General features: G+C 48.2%; 2 protein-coding genes across 2 annotated transcripts; both read left to right on the top strand.

Moving 5' to 3' along the window:
* Positions 1 to 143: 143 nt before the first annotated feature.
* Positions 144 to 2,000, top strand: LOC120713762. Its single transcript, XM_039999734.1, has 2 exons — positions 144 to 650; positions 1,680 to 2,000. The coding sequence occupies exons 1-2, from the start codon at positions 267 to 269 to the stop codon at positions 1,710 to 1,712; spliced, it is 417 nt and encodes a 138-aa protein (XP_039855668.1). The 5' UTR covers positions 144 to 266; the 3' UTR covers positions 1,713 to 2,000.
* A 16,229-nt stretch (positions 2,001 to 18,229) lies between these two features.
* LOC120713761 (carboxylesterase 1-like) lies at positions 18,230 to 19,634 on the top strand. Its single transcript, XM_039999733.1, has one exon. The coding sequence runs from the start codon at positions 18,332 to 18,334 to the stop codon at positions 19,313 to 19,315; it is 984 nt and encodes a 327-aa protein (XP_039855667.1). The 5' UTR covers positions 18,230 to 18,331; the 3' UTR covers positions 19,316 to 19,634.
* The last annotated feature ends 6,627 nt before the right edge of the window (positions 19,635 to 26,261 follow it).

Here is a 26,261-nt window from a genome sequence, read left to right as displayed (position 1 = left end):
ATGGCACGGATACCAGATTTTTCGGGACTTCGTTTTGAATGTGGAGTTTTTTAGGACTTTCTCTAAGGATTGACCTTTACATTTTTTTTCTTAGAAAACCCAGCAAACAGGGCCTCCGTTCGGTCTTTCGGCCCCAATACCCACGACATGCCCTGGGCCTCCTGGGAGAACCAAGCATCCAACCCAAGCCCAAAATCTCGCGCCGCCACCAAAGACATTCGGGGACGAAGCGAAGCGAAGCGGCGGCGCCGGCGGCGAGAGGAAAGATGCTCAAGTTCCTTTCCAAGGTGGTGGTGGAATACTGCCCGCTGGACCCGCGGAAGGCCGCGGCGGTGGAGCTCCTGGCGCAGTGCAACGGCCGCAAGGCCAAGGACTCCAACCCGGCCTGCTCCGTCGAGCTCCGCCGCCTCCCGGCCCCGCCTGCGTCGGCGGACCCCAAGCCGCAGCCGCCGCGGGTCCTCGTAACCTATCTCAACGGCGCCGAGGAGGCCGTCGTCGCCGCGGAGGGCGCCACCGCGCAGGGCATCCGGGACCAGATCCTGGCCCGGGGCCGGCTCATCGACACCGAGCAGATGTTCCGCGACGGCGGGGAGACGTGGCCCGTCGTCATCCCCGAGGAGGAGCTCGGGATGTCGTTCCCTGGCATCAAGGTGCCGCCTTTCATTTCCCATTTTGTCGAACGCCCTGCGTGCGTGGGTGTCTGTTGCTCCTCTGCGTTGAACGCTATATAAATTCAGTGTCGCCCTGCTACCTGTTCAGTTCAGTCACTCTTAGGCATCCATAGAACTGGAATGTTTTATGTAGAAAGTTTAAGGTTAAGTTTGGAGTGAAAGGATTACATGAAAGGGTTTAGTTATCTGTTCTTAGTTTAGAGAACTTTCTAGTTTTGTTTGTTTAATCAGCTTACGTAGGCGTAGCAGCATCCTTAGCACCTTACCTTTCCATATGTGCCCGATTCACTCACTGGCATATGATGCGATTATCAAGAGAACTTACCATTTCCACCTTTTTCTTGTTTTGTGTTAACAGTTTGTCAGTGTCTTTTTGGTTTCCCCTGTATGTGTTTCTCCCTGCAGAGTAACTTATCCAGGATATTGTCGATTCATAATTCTTGAATGATTTGTTTTGATGGGAGATGCCTCAGTATTATATCCTGGTCCTGGCCCTGGCCCTGGCCTTGGCAGCTGCTTGACCGTTCTTTTTCTGTTTCATATTTGAAGGCAAGTAGTGCAACGCGTACGAATAGGCATATGTATGTGATTTCTAAAATGGATGATGTATCATAGACCCGGCGTGATCATTTTCCAGGAAATTGTATGAGTGCTGTAGGAGATATAATATATGCTGCTATAATGCTGGTGGCCAATTAGTTGAAATCTGATCAGATTTGTGTCTATTCTTTAACTGAGCTTGTTATGGCCTATTCCTACAAAAGGGAATGTGTACTGTTCTGATCAATCATGTTGTATCTGACCCCAATATATCCAATTCATGCTGCTCCTATAACCAATCTACTCCATCCCGTTACGATGAAAATTCTGTTATTATGTTGAAGTGTCTGTTATGTGTTGTGGATGACGTGCCTACTGGAAATGGCTTGCTTTATGTTCTGAATTTTGAGCACATGTTTCTTTATGTTCTCAGGTCTGAGTTGTTTACTTTTTATTTTTTGTTGACAGCCAAGGAAAGCTGAGGATAAACCCCAGGCGTAGTCGCCAAGTCAGAGAATCTCTTTCATGTAGCATGGTTACCTAAGGGCAATTGTACTCCAGGCATGTTTGCCACCATTTCATGGGAAAATTTCTCTGCCCGGTACCACTTGGATTCTGTGTTTCCAGGTGTTTGCTGACTAGGTCTGGTTCAAATTTGTTTTGTTCCCCAACTTGGAGCCCAGTACTCACAAGTCACATAAAACCAATGTAGCTCTTGTTGCAGTATATGATGTGAACAAGTATCTTTCTTTACAATAAGCAGAACCCTCATACTGTCGATGGTACTGATGATTGTTTGCAAACGGCCGAGAGCCCATTTTCCAGCCAGACAGTATAACCTGTCTGCATGATTGTCAGTGTGCTCAAAGGCTCGCCAGACCTGAAAGCTCGAACCAGCTGTATCACATACAGGTTTAGCATTCGGATAGGGACTTGAATGGCCAACAAAATGGGGGCCTCCTATCTTCTTTCTAGAAGATTGATAAGCCATCCATTTTTAAAGCCAATTTCGGCCCAATTATTTAATGCAAATATATTCAACATTTTTATAAGATTAACTTAACATTTTATTAAATATGTTCAACATTTAGTTTTCAAAATGTTGAAACTGTAAAAATAAAATATTAAAATTGGAAACATAAAAATATTGAAATTGTAAAAATAAAATGTTAAAATTGGAAACATAAAATGTTGAAAATACTAAATAAAAATGTTGAAAATTCTCCGGCGAGATGTTTCTCCTCCGACGGCGCCGCATCGCGTGCCCGCAGCAGCAAGCAGCGGTGGCCACGCACAGCCAGCAGCCGCGGCCACGGAGCAGCAAGCAGCAGCACGCGCGGGCGCGGGCAGCAACAACACGCAGCGCGCGGCCGCGAGCAGCAGCGCGCGGCGCACGATGGCGAGCAGCAGCAGCTCGCAGCGGGCAGGCGGGCATGCTAGCTCGGGGGCGGCGGCGCGTGATGAGTAAGGGAAGAAGGAAGAAGGTTATGGTTGAAAAGATTTAATGGATGAGATAGTTTGTATGAATCTTAAACACTGAAAGATGAGAAAGAAAAAAATCTTTCGAAAAATATATAGGATTGCTGAGCAAAATGAGCCTGGCATGAGTACGAGGGCCGTGGCCGAAGTGTAAACAAACAGACTCGAGTGGCCCAGTGTGCATAGATTCATGGGCCTTCTCCTAACACGAGGTCCAATCTATCGGGCTCGTGGTCGTGGACGATTAGTACTTTCATAATGTTTTATGAACTATACATAAATTGCAAAGTAATTTTATTATCTATTATTTTAATATTTGGCCAACAAACGGAGCCTCCACGTTCGCTCTGAAGGCCAAAAAATTCCCACATTAATCGGAAAAAAATAGAAAAATAAAAATTACCCACCACTGCCATTACGATAAAAATTAGCCTAAAATACCCCAATGCCTAATTAAAAATCACTCACCAATGCCATTATGAAAAATTAAATATAAAATATCATTTAGTTATGAATCAGTTACAAATGTATACTATTAATAAAAACTAAAGCTAACAACAACCAATCAAAATAAAATAAAAATAAGAATAATTATCTGCATAATATTATTAAAGCTCAACAAATCAAATTGTTATTATACGTAGATCATAGTTGAATTGTTTTAATCAACAATAAGACATAATTTACGATAATAAACAGAATGATGTATGGTAAAAAAATAGTATAACTTTTAAGTAACGATACAACGACATGCAAATTTTTGAATTTTCAATACTAGCCGCGCAAATGCGCGGGCTATACGCCTAGTTCATACTATATGATGTAATTTTGACACTAAAATGAGGGACCGGAAAGGCGACCAGAGGGGGGTGAATGGGAGCCAATTAAAAAATTCACGAGCGAAACCGATTTGGTCAAGTCCCAAGAGTACACCCAAACCCTCTCTTCTAGAATGTGCAAAGTGTAGCTATAGCTGAGCTAGACACCAAGCAAAAACTCTAGGAGCAAGCCGCGAAGAGATCGGATTAAGAGCGGAGAGCAAGCAGCAAAGATAGCACGGTATATGAACACCGGTTAAACCGATGTGCGAAGAAAATCTTCACCGGTTCAACCGACGTCACAGAGCCGGCAGCAGATAAGAATCACTCACCGGTTAAACCGATGCTACAGTTTAAACAGTGTCAGTTCAACCGGCGATAGTACACCGGATGATCTGACAAAATCAAACTCAAGCGTCGGTGTAGTTGTCCAGAGAGGCAACAAAACGAACTGTACTGAGCACTGGTTGAACCGACGTTGATGAACTTCTATAAGCCGGTGCAACGAGCAAAAACAGCACACAGAGAGAGCTTAGTAAAGCTTCACCGGTTGAACCGATGCTCGTGGAACTAAAGCACCGGTGTAACCAAGCAGAAAGTCCAAAAACCCTAAAGTGCGAAAAACCAACTCACCGGTTGAACCGACTCAACATATCACAAGCGTCGGTTTAACCGGTGATAGGAAAAAGTTTGCCTGTGTCCAGAAACGATTTTTCCAGATTGTGACTTTTGGAAATCTTGATGATTGGGGGATCAAATCAAGTCCAAAGGAGCTCAAATTTTGGGGAGATGAATATGATGACTTCAAGAACACATCCCCAAATGATTTCAACGAAAGTCCTCACGGATTAAGAGGAATCGGAAGAAATCGGAGCAAGAGCGGGGTTTTCTCTAGAACGCAAAAACTTCGATTCGTGGAGGCTCGTGATTCCGGGGAATTTAGCACTAGGCTAGATGGATTAGAAGCACCCCAAGGAGTCACAAAATCATCTAGAAACCGCCCTCAATCTCATGCACAAAGAACAAAACGGGAGAACTAAAATTCATCATACAAAAGACATTCAAAGTACAAGATTGATTCAAATTCAAAAGCCCCGAGGGCACATGGAGGAGAGGGCCTCCTTTCCTGATCAATCTTAGTACAAAGTCTCAAGAATCCATGGATGAAATTCTACCCGAGAGAAAGAAAGAGGGAGGAACAAAGAGAGAGGGAGAGAGAGCGACGGGAGGAAGGGGCAGGCGGTTGGACTAGGTGAGAGAGGAGAGAGTGGGCGAGAGATATTTAAGCCCACTAACTCTAGTACTAAAAAACTAAACTACCCATAGACTTAACTAGACACTAGAAAGCCCGTAGGGGCAAAACCGAAAAGAGATACAAGGACTCATCCGACGGCCAAGGTTCTTTCTTCGAGTCGAAGTCTTCTCCGCGATGCCGCCTTGGGGATGAAGATCCGGTCCGCGGTTTTGGAGGGTTCGCGAAACCCGTGTAGGTGACCGGTTTTGAGAAAACCGCCAAAACTCCACGCGCGGGAAGACTCCCGCCTCCACGCCGTGGCCCTGGACGCCGTTCCCGCCTCGGCCTCCTGACGGCCCTAGACGCCGCCCGACGCCCATCACCTCCTCGCCTGCAACGAGGCCCTAGACGCCGTCGACGCCCGTTCCTCCGCCAATCCCGAGACTGACGCCCGTGCCTCCACGACTTGGCGTCTTCAACCGTCGTCCGCCAGCTTGGTTTTGTGGCGCAAACAAAGAAACCAGCCTTCCGTCGGCGCTTGCGCCCTCGATCCAGGAGTGGACGCCACAGCTGCCGCCCGGCCCGAGCTCCAGTCCCGGCTGCCCTTCACCGCCGTCCACCGCACGGTCCATCGGTCACAGCACCTCCACGGCAGCTCTCCGTCGACACTCGACACCCGTGTACCTGCAACCAAAGACCAAGCACACGATCACACCGCACGGTTGACAATTCACTCATCACAACCAGGAGTGAGTACTCCACATTCCTCAATCTCCCCTTGATGAGTGCATTGTCAACACACCACAATTGAACCAAAAACGAACTAAGAGAGAAGCAAAAACCGGGAAGAACAAAGAAGATGAAGAACTTGAACAAGTGACAAAAGCTCGAAAGAATCGAGAACAAGTCACTTGACCAAGCAAAGATTGATTCCCTAATACAAGGGCAACGGCTCGACGCAATCGATCAAACACAAACATGACTCCTCAAAGACAGAGGCAGGGCTCGACACAGTCATGCCAGAAGCAAAGAGAAAACCAGGAGCTAAACAAAGCATAAACTCCCACTGAAATGCATTTCCCCTTTATCAGAGCAACTCTCACCACATATATGCACTCTCAAAGCCCTGTGCACAATAAGTTTTTGAAACTCTCAAAAATCAAACAATTCTCCCCCTTGTTCGATCACTAAACTTCTCCCCCTTGTTGGCACGTGCACACATCAAGGCTAAACAGACCTAAAACTCCCCCTGAAACTGAGACTCCCCCTGAAGGTATGCTATGCAATGAATGCAATGCAGGAGGTGTAAGTGAAAGCATTCAGGGATACAAGGATATGAGCAACATCTAGTCACAAGCACGTGTGCATCCATAAACAAGACCTGCATCTAGCTCAACAGGGTATATCAAATCATGTCTAGAGCTTAGCAAGTTCAGTTTAGCAGAAATAAAAGCATCACCCATGATCTAGCACTAACAAGTAGGGGATGGAAATAAGGGCTACTCAAACTCATACAGTTGAGCCAAAAACAGCCAAAACATGTTGCAAACACCCATTTTGCAATCAAATTATATCAAGCAATTATTAATGTTAGGGGTTGAAAGTTTGTCATGCTTTACTTAGCAACGAGGCCAAGTCTATGCCAAAGGCAATCAGAAGCTTAAAACACTCGTTTCAGTCATACATAGCCTTGCCCGGGTTCTCAAAAGTGCAAAGTGAGCCGTCCCGAAAGCTCGATCAGTGCGACAAGCAATCCCACCTGGATCTTTCCATTCCATTTCAAGCACAATTCAAGCAATTTTATCAATTTTACAAGTTAAGTATCAAGAAGCTACACTAGCATGAATAAGATAGCAAAGCATATCAACACGCCCTAACATGCTAGTAGCCAAGACAGGGTGACCATGTTTTCAAATTTTCAAATCAAAATAGCTTAACTCAGAGGATATCATATACAAAGTGGAGCAAGCTATTCATGATCACGTTTATAAACTCACACTAGCAAGCACTAGGAGGTCATAACAATGTATACAAGAATGCTAGTGCAAGTGAGGCAATGCAAAAATGCTGAAATGTACAATGCAAGTAAAAAACTAGCAAAGAAAAACCAAGCCCTACAACGAAGAGAAAAAAAACCAAGCCCTACAAAGCTAACCAAAGAAAAACTAGCAACTAAAAGGGGTAACAAACCCCAAGCTCCCCTCGCAAGCGAGCAAAAGTCTCATGCTCAAGTGGTTTGGTAAAGATATCTGATGTTTGCCTCTCGAATGGTACATGGATCATGTCTATGAGGCCTCTCTCATGGTTATCTCGCAGGAAGTGGAACCTGATGTCTATGTGTTTGGTTCTGGAGTGGAGCACTGGGTTCTTTGCAATGCAAATGGAAGACATGTTGTCTACAAAGATGGGAACCCTATCAAAACTCAACCCATAATCTTGTAAGGTTTGTTTCATCCAAAGAATCTCAGAGCAGCAGCTAGCAGCGGCAACGTATTTGGCTTCTGTGGAAGAGAGCGCTACACTAGCTTGCTTGCGAGAGGACCACGAAACCAGCGATGTACCGAGAAAGTGACAAGTGCCGGAAGTCGACTTGCGATCCAGCCGACACCCGCCAAAATCGGCATCCGAAAAGCCAACCAAGACAAGAGATGAATCCGCAGAATACCAAAGACCGAACTCAGGAGTGAACTTGAGGTACCTGAAGATGCGTTTCACCACTTGCTTGTGGGAGGTGCGCGGCGAAGCCTGATACTGCGCACAGATGCCGACACCGAACTGAATGTCTGGCCGCGTCGCCGTCAGATACAGGAGGGAGCCGATCATGCTCCTGTACTCCTTCTGGTCCACCGCCTCGCCGTCCAAGTCCGCATCAAGCGCCATCGATGTGCTGATCGGAGTCGGCTGAGGAGACAAGTCACTCATGTCGAACTTCCGCAGCAAGTTCTTGGTGTACTTGACTTGATGGACGAATGTGCCCTGAGGAGTTTGCTTGATCTGCAGCTCGAGGAAGAACTGCAACTCACCCATCATGCTCATCTCGAACTCCCTGAACATCTGCTCGGAAAACTTGGAAACAAGAGCATGAGAAGCACCAAAGATGATATCATCCACGTAAATCTGAACCAACAAAAAGTCAGAGCCAGAGTGCATGAGGAACAAGGTTTTATCAACACATCCCATTTTAAAACCTTAAGCAAACAAGAAATTTTTAAGCCTATCGTACCAAGCTCTAGGCGCCTGTTTCAAACCATAAAGAGCTTTCTGAAGTTTGTAAACTCGGTTTGGAAACTTGGGATTTTCAAAACCAGGGGGTTGTTTCACATAAACTTCTTCTTCAATAAAACCATTTAAGAAGGCAGATTTCACATCCATTTAGAAAACTTTAAAACCCTTGGAAGCAGCAAATGCAAGAAAAATTCGAATCGCTTCTAAGCATGCTACCGGGGCAAAAGTTTCCTCATAATCTATCCCTTCCTTTTGACAAAACCCCTGGGCTACAAGTCGAGCCTTGTTCTGCACTACCAACCCATCTTCATCTTGCTTGTTCTTGAAAACCCACTTGGTTCCAATGGGGTTACAAGCAGGCGGAGGCTCAACCAAAACCCAAACCAGATTACTTTCAAAATTTTCGAGTTTCTCATGCATGGCATTGACCCAATTGGAGTCAGAAAATGCGTGTCCAACATCTTTGGGCTCAAAAGAAGCAACAAACGCCGAATGAGTAAAGCCAGCGATACATGTTACCTTAGACCTTGTGACTCGCTCGTTGAGGTCACCTAGCATCTGTTGATGTGGATGACGACGCTGAATGTGTCGCGGTGCTTCCCTTGTCGAAGTCGCCTCCTCCTCAACCAAAACTGGTGTCTCCTCAGGTGCAGATGGTGAAGGCTGAGTCACCTCCTCGATCGGCCCCCGGGAAGTGGATGTAGTCGGGTCTGGGCCGTCATCATCGTCCGAGCTCGTGGCAGAGGCGGCTGGGTCCACAGCACGCGTGGTAACCGCAGCATCACCCTCCTCAGTTTCTTCCTCCTCATCTTCAAAGATGGGGGTGCCGAGCTCATCATCTCCTGCAACCTCAAAGACATAAGAATTGCACGGTGCAGTCTCGTCGAAAGTGACTTCACAAGTCTCTCTGACGATGTTAGTATCAATAATCAGCACACGGTAAGCTCTAGAGTGAGAAGCGTAACCGATAAAAATACCGTCAGACGATCGAGACTCAAACTTATCAAGATTTCCTTCATTCAGCACAAAACACCGGCAACCGAAAACTCTGAGATGGTCAACACGGGGTTGGCATCCAAATCACAACTCATAAGAAGTCTTGTGCATGAAAGCACGCAAGAAAATATGATTGGACACATAACAAGCGGTGTTAACTGCCTCAGCCCAGTACTTTCTAGGAGTCCTATGCTCATCTCAACCAGCGTTCGATTCTTCCGCTCTCCAACCCCATTCTGCTGTGGAGTGTAGGGGGAAGAATACTGGTGTTCAAGACCTTGATCACTGCAAAAGGTGTCAAAACGAGCATTTTTGAATTCTGTGCCATTGTCACCGCGAATCGCTCTCATGGCATGGGGTAGCTCGTTTTTCAACCTCAAGATCAAGTCTCGAACAAAATTGAAAGCCTCATCCTTAGTTCTCATGAAAAAGACCCAAGAATAGCGAGAAAAGTCATCCGTGATCACGAGAACGTATCACTTCCCACCAACCGACATCACCCGAGAATGTCCAACTGTGTCCATGTGTAGCAACTCTCCAGGGTGAGTGGTCATCACTTGATTAATCGGCGGATGAGAGGTGGCAACCATCTTCTGGTGGCGACACGGGTGGCAAATAAGATCCTTCTCAAACTTCAATTTGGGCAATCCTCGGATCAGGCCAAGTTAGCTAAGTCTCGACAACAAGTCAAAGCTTAAATGTCCAAGTCTCCTATGCCACTTCCACAAATCAAAAGGACCAGCCAACAAGCAACAAGGAGGACCAAGAGAAGTTCCAGAGAAATCAACCAAGAAAACCCGATCGCGAGGTAAAATCCGGCAAACCAAATCTCCTCTGGAATCTAAACACGAGAACAACCCTCCTTGAAGCGAACTTCAAACCCCTCATCATGAAGTTGCGAAACAGAAAGCAAACTGAACCCAAGGTTCGAAACCAAAGCAACTTCTCTCAGGGTAAAGTGATCGAAAACACGAACAGCGCCAATTCCGCGTACCATTCCTCTTCCATTGTCCCCGAACACAATGTACTCCTTTGAGCACATCGGGGTGAGGCTGGAGAACCACTTGTCATTCCCGGTCATATGGCGCGAACAACCGTATTCCATGATCCACCTGTTCTCCAAGCCTCCGGCCTGCATATCAGTAGTGAGACAAAGCGTGAGCAAATGTCTCAACACTGGGGTTAGCAAAGTGTGAAGCAAACCAGTGTCGAGCCATTTGCTCTATAGAAGGGTTAGCAAAATCAAGCAAAGTGTATCCCCCGTCCCGTCTACCACGAGGCTGACGACCACCACCACGAGGAAAGCGTGGTGTCTCGTAACCTCCTCCAAAGCCTCGGTCCCGTGGTCCATAGCCGTACTGAGGACGACCAGGAGCACGACCGGCAAAGCGACCACCCGCTGGAGCACGGTAATCACCATCGTCTCCCTGTCCTCCACCTACACGGCGCGCCCTAGCATCTTGCCTACCACCACGCCGAGGAGGACCATGTACTCGAGCAGAGTACATGTCCGAGTTACGTCTCTCCTGCTCATGCCTCACAGCCCGCTTTCTCCTGAAGCAAAACTCCTCCAAGTCACCGTCTCTGTGATAGTACTCGCAGTGCTACCTCACCTCTCTCTTGGGAGGTGGAAGCCCCGCCTTAGGACGGAAAGGAGCAGCCCCCTTTTTTGGGCAACCTGGGCTGTGGCAGCAGGGAGCGTATCGAGGGGATTCCTCAGCTCATTGGGCTTTGGAACACAAACCTGCTTCTGTGGAGGTGCTTTTTGTGGTTCTTTCAGCACACCATCCACGGGGTCAACAAGTGAAGGCTGCGTGCTCGTACTAGCAGTATTTAGAGCACTTGGAACTCCAGCAGCCTTGCCGATCTTACCATACAGCATGTCAAAGTCTGACTTCGTGTAGGTGTAACCGACCCCAAACCCATCACCACGCTTAAACTGCTTGATCATCATGCCCAACTGCGGCTCACTATTAGAAACCCAACTAAGAATCGCCTTAAGATATGTGTTCTCATTCTCCAAATTAGCTTTCTCTACCGCAAGATTATCCAAATCAGAAATCAGACCAGGGCAAACATGACAATCAATAGGTGGGCTAGACTCCCCAACCTTAGTATTCCCCAAAGACTTAATCAAGGCGTTCTTCTCATCTAGCTCCGACCTAAACGTGGGACAAAGCTTACAAGCACCAAGCAGAACAGGCCTAGACCTAAACTCCTCTAGCTCACACACAACAGTAGCAAACTTAGACTGCAAAGAAGTTAGATCAGACTTAAAGATGGAGCACTCATCACATTCGAGTACATCACTAACGATAGGAGCGTCCTTGGCCAATTCAAGCTCATGCTTGGCCCTGGCTAGCTCGTGAGACACGTCAGCCAGCGAGATCTTGGCAACATCCAAATTCGCAACATTCTCATCATGCTTGGCACGGAGAGCAACAAGATTGTTCATGTGAGATATGCAGCCAGCGCACTCATCCTCACCAGATTTCTCTCTCGCACAAGACAGCTCAGTCCTAAGCCGCTTACGCTCTCTAGCTGCTTCCTTAAGCAGCTTTTTCTGATTGTCGAGAGCGGCGTACAACTCCCTAACCTCAGTATCAAGCAGGTCGATAGTGGAGTTTACCTCTGAATCACTCTCGGATCTAGGAGAAGATTCGTCGTGCATCGGTGTAGCATGTCCACCGGGAAACGCACGAGCACCATTGGCCTCACCCGCCATGGTGCAGAAACTCTTGTGCCGACCGGCCGCCAAGCAAAGGCCGATGAAGCCGGTGGCTTCCTTGTCCTGCTTCTTCTACTTCTTGTCGTCGTCGTCGAAGGTCGATGAAGAAGAGTGGTCGGTGTCAGAGCTCTTTTCAAGGTCGCTGAGCTGCGCCAAGAAAGCCTTCTCCCGCTTCTTGGCCTTGTACTGGAAGCGCTTCTTGATTGACTCCTGGTCGAAGCGCCCTCCCTTGTCCCTGTCATGGCTGCGGTGCTTGTGGCGCCGACGCTCCTTGTTGGAGCCTCCCTCGTCGCGGTCGTGGTGGCGGTAGTAGTCGAAGTTGTTGTTCTGGCCACCGCCATACTTCTTGGGGCAGTCGGCGACGAAGTGGTTCGGATCGCTGCAGTGGTAGCACCCAGGGTTCTTTCGCCTCTGCCTGTTGTGGTAGACACGCTGGAACTTGCTGATGAGGAGGCACGAGTCGTCGTCGCCCAGCGTCTCCAACTGCTCATCTGTAACAGAAGCCAAAGAGGCAAGAGAAAAGCCAAGAGCAGAGTTAGCATTAGAGCTCGATCCACCTGGGCCAGTCACAAGAGCGATGCTCTTGGAAGGAGGGGCACCATTGAGCTTGGCTCGTGTCTGGTTATCCACCTCAGTGGCCTTGAGCTTGTTGAAAAGCTCATTCACGGTCAGAGTCTTATAGCCTGCAGACTCGATGATCGTGTTCACCTTGAGATCCCACACAGAGCGGTCAAGTGCGTAGAGCAACTTGAGAGCATTCTCATGCTTTGTGTAGTCAAGGGCATCAGCAGATCTGTTAGCACTGACTTTGTTCACAATCGATTGAAACTGACTGAACATGTCGCCAATGCTCTCACCCGGCCCCTGTGTGATGTTCTCATATTCACGCCGGTGAGTCTCGAAAAGTCTAGCCTTAACCTGAGGTGTGCCCTCGTGGTAGTTCTCAAGGCACGTCCAAATCTTGTGGGCTTCCTGAAAACCCTGGACGCGTGAGAACTCCGCACGAGAAACGCCAGCGAACAAGGCATTGACAGCCTTGGCGTTAGCCTTGTGCTCAGTCACTTGAAGAGGAGTGACCCGAACGGCAAGCACCTCGTAAGCCTGGTTCTTGGTTATATCCCAAACCTCGGCTCCCAAGCTCTGCAAGAAGGCCCACATGCGAACCTTCCAGTAAGCATAGTCCTCGCCGGTAAAGACAGGGATCTTACCAAGACTTGCCATGGTCGCCAAATGGTTTTCGAACCGGTTAGGGTAATGAAAACCTTAACCAAGCTCTGAAACCAACTGAGGGACCGAAAAAGCGACCAGAGGGGGGTGAATGGGAGCCAATTAAAAAATTCATGAGCGAAACCGATTTGGTCAAGTCCCAAGTGTAAACCCAAACCCTCTCTTCTAGAGTGTGCAAAGTGTAGCTATAGCTGAGCTAGACACCAAGCAAAAACTCTAGAAGCAAGCCGCGAAGAGATCGGATCAAGAGCGGAGAGCAAGCAGCAAAGATAGCACGGTATATGACCACCGGTTAAACCAACATGCGAAGAAAATCTTTACCGGTTCATCTGACGTCACAGAGCCGGCAGCAGATAAGAATCACTCACCGGTTAAACCGACGCTACGGTTTAAACAACGTCGGTTCAACCGGCGATAGTACACCGGATGATCCGACAAAATCAAACTCAAGCGTCGGTGTAGTTGTCTAGAGAGGCAACAAAATGAACTGTACTGAGCACCGGTTCAACCGACGTTGATGAACTTCTATACGCCGGTGCAACGAGCAAAAACAGCACGCAGAGAGAGCTTAGTAAAGCTTCACCGGTTGAACCGATGCTCGTGGAACTAAAGCACCGGTGTAACCAAGCAGAAAGTCCAAAAACCCTAAAGTGCGAAAAACCAACTCACCGGTTGAACCGACTCAACATATCACAAGTGTCGGTTTAACCGGTGATAGGAAAAAGTTTGCCTGTGTCCAGAAACGATTTTTCCAGCCCGCGACCTTTGGAAATCATGATGATTGGGGGATCAAATCAAGTCCAAAGGTGCTCAAATTTTGGGGAGATGAATATGATGACTTCAAGAACACATCCCCAAAAGATTTCAACGAAAGTCCTCACGGATTAAGAGAAATCGGATGAAATCGGAGCAAGAGCGGGGTTTTCTCTAGAACGCAAAAACTTCGATTCGTGGAGACTCGTGATTCCGGGGAATTTAGCACTGGGCCAGATGGATTAGAAGCACCCCAAGGAGTCACAAAATCATATAGAAACCGCCCTCAATCTCATCACACAAAAGACATTCAAAGTACAATATTGATTCAAATTCAAAAGCCCCGAGGGCACAAGGAGGAGAGGGCCTCCTTTCCCGATCAATCTTAGTACAAAGTCTCAAGAATCCATGGATGAAATTCTACCCGTGAGAAAGAAAGAGGGGGGAACAAAGAGAGAGGGAGAGAGAGCGACGGGAGGAAGGGGCAGGTGGTTGGACTAGGAGAGAGAGGAGAGAGTGGGTGAGAGATATTTAAGCCCACTAACTCTAGTACTAAAAGACTAAACTACCCGTAGACTTAACTAGACACTAGAAAGCCCGTAGGGGCAAAACCGAAAAGAGATACAAGGACTCATCCGACGGCCAAGGTTCTTTCTTCGAGTCGAAGTATTCTCCGCGATGCCGCCGTGGGGATGAAGATCTAGTCCGCGGTTTTGGAGGGTCCGTGAAACCCGGGTAGGTGGCCGGTTTTGAGAAAATCGCCAAAACTCCACGCGCGGGAAGATTCCCGCCTCCACGCCGTGGCCCTGGACATTGTTCCCGCCTCGGCCTCCTGACGGCCCTAGACGCCGCCCGACGCCCGTCACCTCCTCGCCCGCAGCGAGGCCCTAGACGCCGTCGACGCCCATTCCTCCGCCAGTCCCGAGACCGACGCCCGTGCCTCCACGACTTGGCGTCTTCAACCGCCGTCCGCCAGCTTGGTTTTGTGGCGCAAACAAAGAAACCCGCCTTCTGTCGACGCTTGCGCCCTCGATCCAGCAGTGGACACCACAGCTGCCGCCCGGCCCGAGCTCCGGTCCCGGCTGCCCTTCACCGCCGTCCACCACACGGTCCATCGGCCACAGCACCTCCACGGCAGTTCTCCGTCGACACTCGACGCCCGTGTACCTGCAACCAAAGACCAAGCACACGATCATACCGCACGGTTGACAATTCACTCATCACAACCAGGAGTGAGTACTCCATATTCCTCAAAAAATTTATTGAACAGGCCCTTATCTTATTCGTCGCCCAGGAGGCCTTAAAATTATAGAGCCAGCCCTGCTCGGCTCTAGTACCATCTTACCATGATGTAACTTCAATTTACTTTTTTTTTTGAAAAGGTAATCGAAAATCACATTAAGACTCATCATATTGGCACGAATATATAACACTGAAAATGAAATGTTGAAGGAAAAAAAACAGAGAGAGAAGACAAGTTGAGTGTACGCTAAGCAATCAGCTCCATCGATCATGTCAACTTCGCGCAGCAAATCAGCGAATCTCAATCGGCAATAAACAAGCCGAGCGTCTCCTTAATCTTTGGTAAGTGAAACGAACATGGCATCATTTATGTCATTTCGAGTGATTTTGGTGATCGAATGACAACGCAATCAATGGGACTAATGTGATTGTTAAGATGACCATTCTCAGGTTTCTTGATCTCAGGGATGAAGTAAATCATCCTATGGCTTGTGATTTTGAGACTAACCTATTTACAAGTTTACCTTTTGTAGTCTCACGTGGAGTTAACACTCTAAGAGAATGTTTCTCACGATCAATGTGAACAAACAACTCTATAAGAGTGATTAGATAAATTGTGCTTTCATGCATATTGAGCCATGCTCTATTGAACTTAAATGCTTATATCTAAGTTCATAGACTATGTGTTCATATATTTGCTTAACCTTGGTGTACCAAGTGCTCTTTGTTTAAAGACTTTCAATTGGTTGCAAGTCACTTTCAAATTAGTACATAGAAGGTAAACAAATACCCCCGGAGATATGCAAGGTTTTAAACTCATTCAATTGATATAAATTGTCAAATCTTTATATTTTTAGAGCTTCCTCCGTGCATGATATGATCTAAGCTTTCTAGTTATAACATCTAGTTATGCACTTGATTTTCACATTATCATGTTGTGTACACACTTATGGAAAGCTTAGCTCATGTCATGCTAGTTTCGTGATTTTGTGATCCACCATTGTATTTTTCAATTGGTATCTTCATTGATATCATATAATTGGATCATGAGTCATAGAACTAACTCCCTAGGCTACTAATCTTTTTTTGAGCTATATTGTTTTGCAAGACTTTTTTAGGAGCAAGACCTTTTAGGTGATTTGATTACAAAGGGGGAGAATAATGTGGATCAAAGCAAGGTATTTTCTCAAGAAGAAGAAGTATATCCCCAAAAGGGGGAGAAATACCTAAGTGAATCAAGTCATGAGGGAGAAGTAGCAAGATAGGGGGAGGAACAAAGGGGGAAATCATGGTTTTAGGGGGAGACCAAGTCATCATTGAATGATGGTAAACATCCAAGCAAGCGTAAGCGGTTTGAGAGACGTGAAACCAACCCTCCGTTAGCTAAAACACTACACTGGTTCTATGGTGCGACCCGATACCCTACCTAAAGTAGCAATTACACACTCAAGGCACTTAAACCCCGCAGCGAACCAAGACACGATCTCATCAACAACCAAGGCTAAGACCTCATCTATTGTTTGAACACGCCAATTAAAAGTTCTATTGTTTCTCTCCTTCCAAATCATCCAGCAGGACAGTAGCACCAAGGAATCGAAACCATGTCGCTCGTCCTTTTGAATGCGCTTCCTCGCAGCTTCCCACCATAATGTAACTTCATTTTTTTATTGAAAAGGTATCATAAATCACATTAACACTCATCATATCGGCACGAATACATAACACTGAAAATGCATTGTGGAACGAAAAAAAAAACAGAGAGAAGAAAAAGTTGTTGATTGTAGGCTAAAGCCAGTCTCAATAGAAGTGTCATCGACACAGTTACCTAAACAGAAATCTTAAAAACTGTGTCGGTGGAGTGTCATGGTGATGACACTCCTCTCATATTTCATGACACTCTTCTTTTCTCTCTCCTCATACTATTGGTACATGTTAATAAATTTAATGTCTATGACACTCTTATGACACTCCTACTGAGATTGGTCTAAGCAATCAACTGAATCAATCATGTCAACTCCGCGCAGCAAATCAAGGAACGAAGCTCGATCATGTCAACTGCATTGAGTGTAGGCAGAAGCAAGGCAATCCTGAGGTTGTCAGGTGACCACATCATTGTTGCCTGAGGTTCCTTTCGATCATTCCTTGTCAGAAAAAAATGAAATCCGCTGTTTGTCCCGTCTGGCGTTGGCTCCTCTCAGTCCACATGCCCTATATACAACAATAAGGTCCTTTTCAAACCCTGTTTAGTTCTCAAAAAAATTTCTATGGTATCCGTCACATTAAATTTTTAGACACATACATGAAGCATTAAATGTAGTTGAAGAAAATAACTAATTACACAGTCTACTTGATTAGCACGAGACGAATCTTTTAAGTCTAATTAGTCTATAATTGAATATTAATTGCTAAATAACAACAAAAGTGTTACTGTGTCAAAATCCAAAGGTTTCATCCTCTCATTTTTCCTGCTCGTGGGTATTATATATGAACAATCAGCAGTTAGCTGGTTCCTTGTCAGAAGGAGAAGAAGAAGAAGATGGCGGTGACGCCGAACGCACTATCGGCAGATACAAGAGGGGGCAATGGAAATATCGATTGGCCGCCTATAAACAAAATTACAGTCACAAGGGTGGTGGGGCAGGTGGCCCCTATAGAAACGTGGCCTTGGTTTCAAAACAGAAACAAATGTTTGACCCAATTGCATCTCGGTTTCGCGCATGTTTTAAGCGCAGTTCACCTCTAATCCTTTTGCAGAACAATTATTCCTGCTTTAAAGAAAGCAAAAAACGAAAGGTTTTTTTAATCCGCGTGGGCGATTAAGCAAAGGCCGACGGAGCAGCCTAGAGGGGGTCAAGTCAAGAAAAAAAGCAAAGGCTGGCTGGCTTTGGTGTCGCTAACCTGCTGCTCTTTGCTTTGTGGAAAGCGGAGAGGGAGGGCTGCTGGTTGTCGATGGGAGCGGACGGAGCAGCCACTTCCTGCCTTGCTAGCACATTTTCCTCCTGATCGGAAACAGCAGCCCCGGCCGGCAGCGGATTGGTGCGGCGGCCAGCTCGTGCACACGGCACGGCACCTTGACAAATCAGACGAGATCCATCAAGATCAACGGAGTACGCATGACGGCATGAGAACCTGATCGACTTTCACCGTAGCGGGCGGCAGGAAAGCCACCACCGGTCGGTCGGTCCGAGCTCCAAAGTCGAGGGGAGCGCGTCAGTCTGACTGGAGGCCGGCAGCGGCAGGTGCACGCCATCGGTTCAGTTCAGCCGCCTCCGTACCTGTACTGTACCTGTACGAGCGTGCGGCTCCGAATCCGCAACAAGCCTTTATAAACGCAGGCCGCCCCTGCACCTCCACCTCCAGCGCACCCACAAGTCCACGGCAGCACAAGAGGGAGGGATCGGAGCAGGAGCCTCCAGGCATGGGCGACATCGCCGCCGCCTGCGACGCCCCACCGGCCCCGCAGATGACCAAGGAGAGCAACCTCTTCATGCGGATCGCCGTCCACCCGGACGGCACCGTCACGCGCCCCGAGGTCCTGCTCCTCCCGCCCTCCTCCTCCTCCTCCTCCGCCTGCGCCGTCCTCTCCCGCGACGTGCCGCTCGACGCCTCGCTCGGCACGTACCTCCGCCTCTTCCTCCCGGACCCGGCCCCGCCCCGCCGGCTCCCCGTCGTGCTCTACTTCCACGGCGGCGGCTTCGTCCTCTTCTCCCCCGCCACCGCCTTCTACCACGCCCACTGCCAGGCCATGGCCGCCGCGCTGCCCGGCCTCGTCGCCTCCCTCCACTACCGCCTCGCGCCCGAGCGCCGCCTCCCCGCCGCCTACGACGACGCCGCCTCCGCCCTCGCCTGGTTCCGCGCCGCGGACGACCCCTGGGTCGCCGCGCACGGGGACCTCTCCCGCTGCTACCTCATGGGCAGCAGCTCCGGCGGGAACATGGCCTTCTTCGCGGGGCTCCGGGCCAGTAGGGCCCTCGACCTCTCCCCCGCCGCCGTGCCCGTGCGGGTGCGCGGGCTCCTGCTCCACCAGCCCTACCTCGGCGGCGTCGCCCGCACGCCGTCCGAGGCCCGCTCCGAGGACGACGCCATGCTGCCGCTGGAGGCCAACGACAAGCTCTGGAGCCTCGCGCTGCCGGAGGGCGCCGACCGGGACCACGAGTTCTGCAACCCGGTCAAAGCCATGCCGCCGGAGGTCCTCGCCGGCCTGCCGCGGTGCCTCGTCACCGGGAACCGCGACGACCCGCTGATCGACAGGCAGAGGGAGTTCGCGCGCTGGCTGAGGGACCAGGGCGGCGTCGAGGTCGTCGTCAAGACGGACCACGCGGGGTCCCACGCCTCGGAGCTCTTCGTGCCGGAGAGGGCCGAGGAGCTCTTCGCCGCCATGCGCGAGTTCGTGTTCGCGTGACGGCCGGCGTTGACCGACCTGGCGGCTCCGTTTCCGTTGGATTGGATTACTCGTGTCGTGTTGGATTCATCCGAGTGGGCTGCAGTGGAGTTGTCCTCGAATTGATTGCTGCCTTGCGTTCCATGGGTCGGGTCGTGTCGTGCTGGCATGTCATTATTTCTGTCATTTTATACCTGTGAAAACAGAGATCTCAACTTGTGGTTATGTCATTACCTGTAAAAACAGAGATCTCAACTGGTAGTGTTGAGTGATTGTATTACTGTTTTTCAGGTGCGCAAACTCAATGCATAAAAGAAACACAACACTTACTTGCGACGGACGGCAATATAGTACAATTCATGATGCAGTGGCTAAGATCACTTGGTTGAATGGAAGTTAAGTTCCATAGATGAATGCACTGGAAGGTTTGCATTCATGATTGTTTATACTGGGAGTTGTACTGATAAGAAATGGTTGAATCCACGCCCGTATAAAAGAAATACACCAACGATCGACATCACTCAAGTCAGAGACAGAGACAGGATCCCTGATGTTATCGTTCGTGGATGCAGCACGGATAGTGGGCACCTACAGAACACATGGCGACGCGGGTACAGACAAGACAAGGAGAGCGAGTCACAGGATGAAGGAAGAAGTAGAAAACGGGAGCAGGCCACGCCTCACCCGCGAGCGATCTCCATCCAGTTCCTGAATTTCGTTCAGGGTCGGTCAGCACAGCGCTGAGCGGCGCAGCGGATGGTCCAACCAACCAAAGCCCAAGCCGAGAAATAGGCTATTAGGCCTCTCTCCTTCGAACGGCCCATTCAGTTGTTAACGGGCCGTTGGCGATATCTAGATGGAAAAAGTCCCCTTTTTTTACCTCCCTGAACTTTGAGCCGAGTCTGCTTTTTCTCTCTGGACTTTGAAACCTGCTGACCAGCCTCCTCGAACTCCCAAAACCAGAACCTCCTTGAGCGGGTTTGAGGGCGGTTTTACTATTTTTCTTTTATGTTTATTTTAACTGAATCCTTGAAAAATCATAGTAAATCACACAAAATCATAAAATAGAAAATCTATTTTTTTTGGACTCCACGAGAGTAGATATATGCAGTGAATATATTATATAATATACTTTAATACAAACTTTTTGCTATATCTTTAGATATATACTTTTATGTAATTAATTTATAGCTACAGTTTTCGTCATCCAATTATGATGAAATTTTTATGGTGGACTAATCATTATATGATTAAGCTGCAGTAAATTTTTTTTGATTATTGGATCATGTATGACTGAGTTATAAATTTATTTAGGTTTATCTATAGATTCGTCTAGATTTTTATATAGATTTATCTACTTTATATAGATAAATCTATAGATCAGTCAAACATTATCCAATAATTATAAAATTTTTACTACAGCTCAATTATATAATGGTTAGTCTGCCATAAAAATTTCATCATAATTGGACGACGAAAAGTGTAGCTATAAATTAATTACAGAAAAGTATATATCTAAAGATATAGCAAAAAGTTTGTACTAAAGTATACAATATAATATGTTCACTGTGTATATCTACTTATGTGGAGTCCAATAAAATTGGATTTTCCATTTTATGATTTACTATGATTTTTTAAAGATTCAGTTAAAATAAACATATAAGAAAGATAGTAAAACCGACCTCAAACCCGTTCAAGGAGGTCCTGCGACCGGTTTCGGGAGTCCGAGGAGGCTGGTCGACCGGTTTCAAAGTTTAGGAAGGAAAAGCGGACTCGGCCCAAAGTTCAGAGAGGAAAAAAAAAAGACTTTTTCATATGTAGATAGAGCCGTGGAGGAAGGTCAGGTCAGGATCGGAGGAGACCGAGGCCCGGCCAGAAGTCTGGGCTGCCGGCTGTAATACTGGGCCGTGTCCCCGTCGAGCTGCGGTGATGACGCCGCCAATCCTGCTGCGGTGTGTGTTCGTCCACGGCACGATCGGCAAGGCGGCACCGCCAGGTAGCTGAAGCTGGAAGCTCGCGGCGGGGACGGAGAGCTGCTCGTGACCTCGGCCGAGGTGGCGGCCGGGTTCGTTAGGCGTTGGGATCCGCGCGCGCCGCCCGCCGCATTTGGCTCTCTCTGCTGGCTCTCTCTACTCTCCACCAGTGCCAGCGACTGTTCCCCTGCGGCTGCGCTGCCGATCCAATCCAATCCAATCCCCCGCCTCGTATTCCTCGCCCCGGCCGGTACCATTGGGCGGCCGGCGCCGGTGGGGTTTTCGTGCCCGGCTGGGAGAAGCGCGCGCTGCCTCCCTCCTCCTGCTGCGCATGCAAGGGCAGAGGCAGCACAGCCATTGCCGGGTAGGCTCGGGCTGGAGGAGAGGAGGAGGAGGATCGATCGGTCTGGTCAGGTCAGGGTCAGGTCAACCGTGGTGTGGTACAGCGCGCAGGGCTCGAGGCGGGACGCGCCATTATTGGGGCCCGGACTTTTCTGCGCCTTCCTTTAACGCGCGCCTTCCCATACCATATGCGCTGCCCCGCCCCGCCCCGCCCACACTAGTGCACGCACCACCTACTAGTACGAATGCTGCGTCTCCATGCATGTGCTCATGTATGTAGGCGTACGTATACGAGTACATCCATCGCCTACCATACAGGTCGACGCCAATTATACATTAATACGTAGTAGTACGCGTGTTGCAAACCACATCTGCTGATGAAGAGACTGCCTGGGGAGACCACACACACACATCCACAAAGCTCCCCCAATAATGGATCTACTATTCGCTCGGTGCCGCTCTAAAGCAAGACAAGAAGGGGCATTAACCCCGGCACATGCCTGATCAGCAGATCAGAGCTACTCCATGTTTAACCCGCCGGTGCAGCAGCAGGGATATGATGCGCAGGTCGTCGATCGGCAGCAGGTCCTACTAGCTAGGGTAATCTTGCTCTGGGACACTTTATAATGTTGATTTTTTTCTAGTGGACACTGCTCAATTTTATCTTTGCTACTGGACACTTTAAATTTAAGGGAAAATTCGATTCATGCCACCACAACTCCGTGAAATTGGGTTTCACGTTGAAAATCATGCCACTCAATGGCATGGATTTCAACATGAAATCCAACTTCGTGAAATTGTAGTGGCATGGATCCAACTGACCCTAAATTTAAATATGTATCTTTGCTACAAAACATTATAGTAATTAAAATAATAATTTTCTGATTTAGAGAATAGAGAGAACAAATAACATGACCAAAATACCCCTGCAATACCAGGTTGCTCACAGAACTCAAGAAAATCAACAGCGAAACGCTATTTGACTTCCCTTTCTCTTTCTCTCTCCTTTGTCTCTCCCCTGTTTCTTTCTCCCCGTGAGCAGAGCTCACCGGCAACCTAGGCATCGCACCGCGCCGCGAGCCTGATTAGTCAGGGCGCTCGACCGGCCACCGACCAACTGCACCGCGCTCCTCCGCCCTGCACGCCAGCGCTCGCCCAGCACCCGCACGCCATGCATGCGAGTATGCTCGGGCCCCGCCGCTGCGGCCAGCGCGCGAGAGCTCGAGCGTGCCACTGCGCCCAGCGCTTGCGAGCCGCGGTCTCCGCCGCCACGGCAGGAGGAGGGAAGAGGGACAATGGAGGTGCGGGGCGCATCGAAGCCGAGCCGAACTCGCTGCCCTCCGGGGCCGTCTTGTCCGCCGAGGCCGCCCGCCGGGGAAAGAGAGAGGGGTCCGATCGCCGCCGTCGCAAATCGAGGGAGGAGGAGGGGGATCCGGTGCCACGGCCGCGGCTCCACCCCGCGCTGCGGCCGCCATGGCCAACGAGGGAAGGAACAGGGACGATGGAGGGGAATCCGGTCGCCGCCGCTCACGAATCCGGCGCAGGAGGGGGGCGCCGACCAAGGCTGAGGCCGACAAGGGAAGAGGATGGGCGCCGCAGACTCTGTTCCACAATGGCCCCGCGCGGCCTTCACCGGAGCTCAAGGCCGCCTCCATGGCCAGAACTCATGGCCGCCGTGCCGCGTGGGAGGAGGAGGGGCGCCATCTGCTGAAGCCGCCGTGCGCGAGCCATCTCTGCTGCGGCCGGCGAGAAAGGCCATGGCCATGGAGGAGGGCCGCGGCCGGCGAGGGAGTTCGGGCAGGAGGGCCGGCGGCGGCGGCATGGGGATGGGTTTGGCGAGGCGGACAGGTGGGAGGAGCTGGGAGGAATTTTTTTACGGCATAAGAATCGGCATAAGAATCGGTACTGTGTTGAACAGATACAGTTAGGAGGAAGGGGTGTTTTAGGCATTTTGAATTTTTTCTCCCTCCTCTTTTCTAAAAATGAATATTATATTATCTAAAGTGTCCATGAGCAAATATGCAAACTTAAATAGTGTCCAACTACAAATAGAAGATTGAGTAATGTCCTGTGATAAAAATCAATATTGTAGAATGTCCAGTAGCAAAATTACCCTAGAGCTAGTACTCGTACTCGATCCACACAACAAACAAGCATCCACAGCCAGCCGGTGCAGTACTGGCAGTATGCATGCATGTTTGCGCGGCCGGGCATGCTGGCCTTTGCCGTACTTGAAACATATTATGCTGGCATTATTCACCAAGGCTAAGGTACCTTTCTTTCAAAAGAGAAGGAAGCTAAGGTACACCACCACGCAATGACGCATCTCTCTCTCTCTCTCTCTCATCAGACCACTGCATCAGACCAGACTAGTAATAGTATCTTGCTAGCTAGCTTCTATATATCTGAATCAGATCAGCCTTACCTCCTGCCCCTGCACTCCGACCTTGCGCGCGGCACCAGACGTAAGCCAACCCCACGTCCTGCAGACCCTGTCAGTTTATTTGTTGCTTAATACTACACACATGACACATCAGCTTGTAAATTATCCGCATACTTATATATACTAGGAGATAAAATTAAAGCACTAGTCAACTAATGCGACCTTTTTCCTTGGCTTCTAGGAAAGGCAACATATTATAAAATAAGGCTTTGTTTAGTGGTTTGGAATGAATTCATGGATAACGTTTTTAAAAAAGAATGAATTCATAACCTCCTCTACCTGCACTTTAATTTTATCTTCTTCTATTTCTACCCTCCGAAATTGTGTAATGCACTGTAAAGCACTCTGCACTGTGGGCAACGTTTATATTGTCTTATGCGTGCGTGTAAGGACGACTGGCATGCCCTAGTACTGCTGGCCTGGCCGGGGCCATAATAAACTGGGATCGCAGCTGGAGTTGTACGGGCGTGTGGAATGAATGTTTATAGGACATACATGGCTCCCACCAAGGCCCCGTTTAGTTGCCTCCCGTAAAATTTTTGAAAAGACATCAACTATATTTGAAGCACTAAACATAGATTAATCACAAAAATAATTACAGAACTCGTCTGTAAATCGCGAGACGAATCTAATGAGCCTAATTAATCCGTCAGCAGAGGTTGTTTACTGTAGCATTACTGTAGCATATAGCGTCTGATTACAGCCTAATTAGGTTCATTAGATTCGTCTCGCCATTTACAGACAGCAGTCGCAATGCGTTTTTTATTTCGTCTAGATTTAAGTCTCCATGCAAGTGCCGGAAATTTTTCTTGGAATTTTGAATTTTGTAACCAAACACGGCCCAAGCCAATAAAGTTCCCTGCACTGCATATGTAAGTACCTGCAACTCCATGTTCACGAGTTAAATAAAGTCGAGCCTGTGGGGTACACATATATATGTTTTTACTTGTCACTACTACACTACGTATTGTCCATCCATGATGCATGTATACATGAAAGTGTTGGCGCAACTCGTCTTTTTTTTTGTTATATATGGATAGCCATTCATGTATGTTGAGTGGCGGCAGCGATATCGTCGGTCATGTCCTTGGTGGAGACGTCGTTTCGAGGACTATATATCATGCAGCCGGTGCAAACATATATACTGCCCAATTCAGAGTCTTCAACAGCTATTGGTATCTTAATTATATATCCTCATTGTTAGTGTTGATTTGGTGGTACACGGGCTTCATGAAGCGGATCGAGTTCCTTTCTCTTCTCCTATGATGTTGGTTCATTTGGAGTAGTCTATATATGACGAAATGAGCCATAAAAGGATGATTGCTCAAGCTGCACATTGGGAATTCTTACTTTTCTTTTACTTGTTTTCTACCATACATCAGAGCTTTTAATGCATACATTGGCTACATATTTATTGGCATATCTGCCTAACCTTGTAGCGGTAGCTATACTATGTAGTAATTGAGGCATATGATGCATCTGCGGTAGAGGATGTCGATCTAATGCGAAAATATATATCATCCATCATCTAAAAAAACTTCCTAATTTCTGATATTTTTTTTGTCCTCCTCAATTCGAAGCATGAAATAATATTAATTCATCTCTAAAACTAAAAAAACTTGCATTTTCAACTGTGTGTTATATGGTCGCGTTGAAAAGGGATTTACGCTCACTAATTCTTAATACTAACTCCAAGCTAGTAATTGGCATAAAAATAGGGCATCATTATATTGACTTCTTATAGAGGCAACTCCTATCCCGGACACCAATAAGCACTACTCCCTCACTCTCACAATATTATTTGATCCAGTCGGCATATCTTAGCGGCATGCATATTATTTAATGAAAAATAATAAATATAATCATGCATGTAGAAAATTCTAATAGGTGGATTATTGATATATGGACGATGTATCACTGCTGTAAAGGAAACGAGTGGAATTCTTGGCCTGTGAATAATCTACCTCGCAACTACTTTTGTCCGGTTCCGTAGGAAACATTGCTGCCTGTGCCACTGTTGAGTTGTCCTGTTTGGCGAAGAAAAACCCAAGTGGTTTTGTGAAACTCGCAGCCAAAAGCAAGCAAGGAACAGTCTTGTTCGGCGGCATGCAGAAGAATCTACCCTGTGCGCGGTTGTTGGCTAGCGTCTAGCGGCATCATGCAGATCTCCCAGAATTCACCCCGGCCGGGGGCCCATTGCGATCTGCGA

This window comes from Panicum virgatum, chromosome 6K (genome assembly GCF_016808335.1).
Source record: "Panicum virgatum strain AP13 chromosome 6K, P.virgatum_v5, whole genome shotgun sequence".
In the NCBI taxonomy this organism is placed as follows: Eukaryota; Viridiplantae; Streptophyta; class Magnoliopsida; order Poales; family Poaceae; genus Panicum; species Panicum virgatum.
Note: the sequence above shows the minus strand (reverse complement) of the source record. Positions and strands in the feature narration are given on the sequence as shown.

What these genes read in the sequence shown, in the direction of transcription:
- LOC120713762 (XM_039999734.1), top strand. Translation starts at nt 267, where the DNA reads ATGCTCAAGTTCCTTTCCAAGGTGGTGGTGGAATACTGCCCGCTGGAC. An exon ending in TGTCGTTCCCTGGCATCAAG is followed by an intron (nt 651 to 1,679) that starts GTGCCGCCTTTC and finishes TTTTGTTGACAG; the next exon opens with CCAAGGAAAGCTGAGGATAA.
- LOC120713761 (XM_039999733.1), top strand. Translation starts at nt 18,332, where the DNA reads ATGGGCGACATCGCCGCCGCCTGCGACGCCCCACCGGCCCCGCAGATG.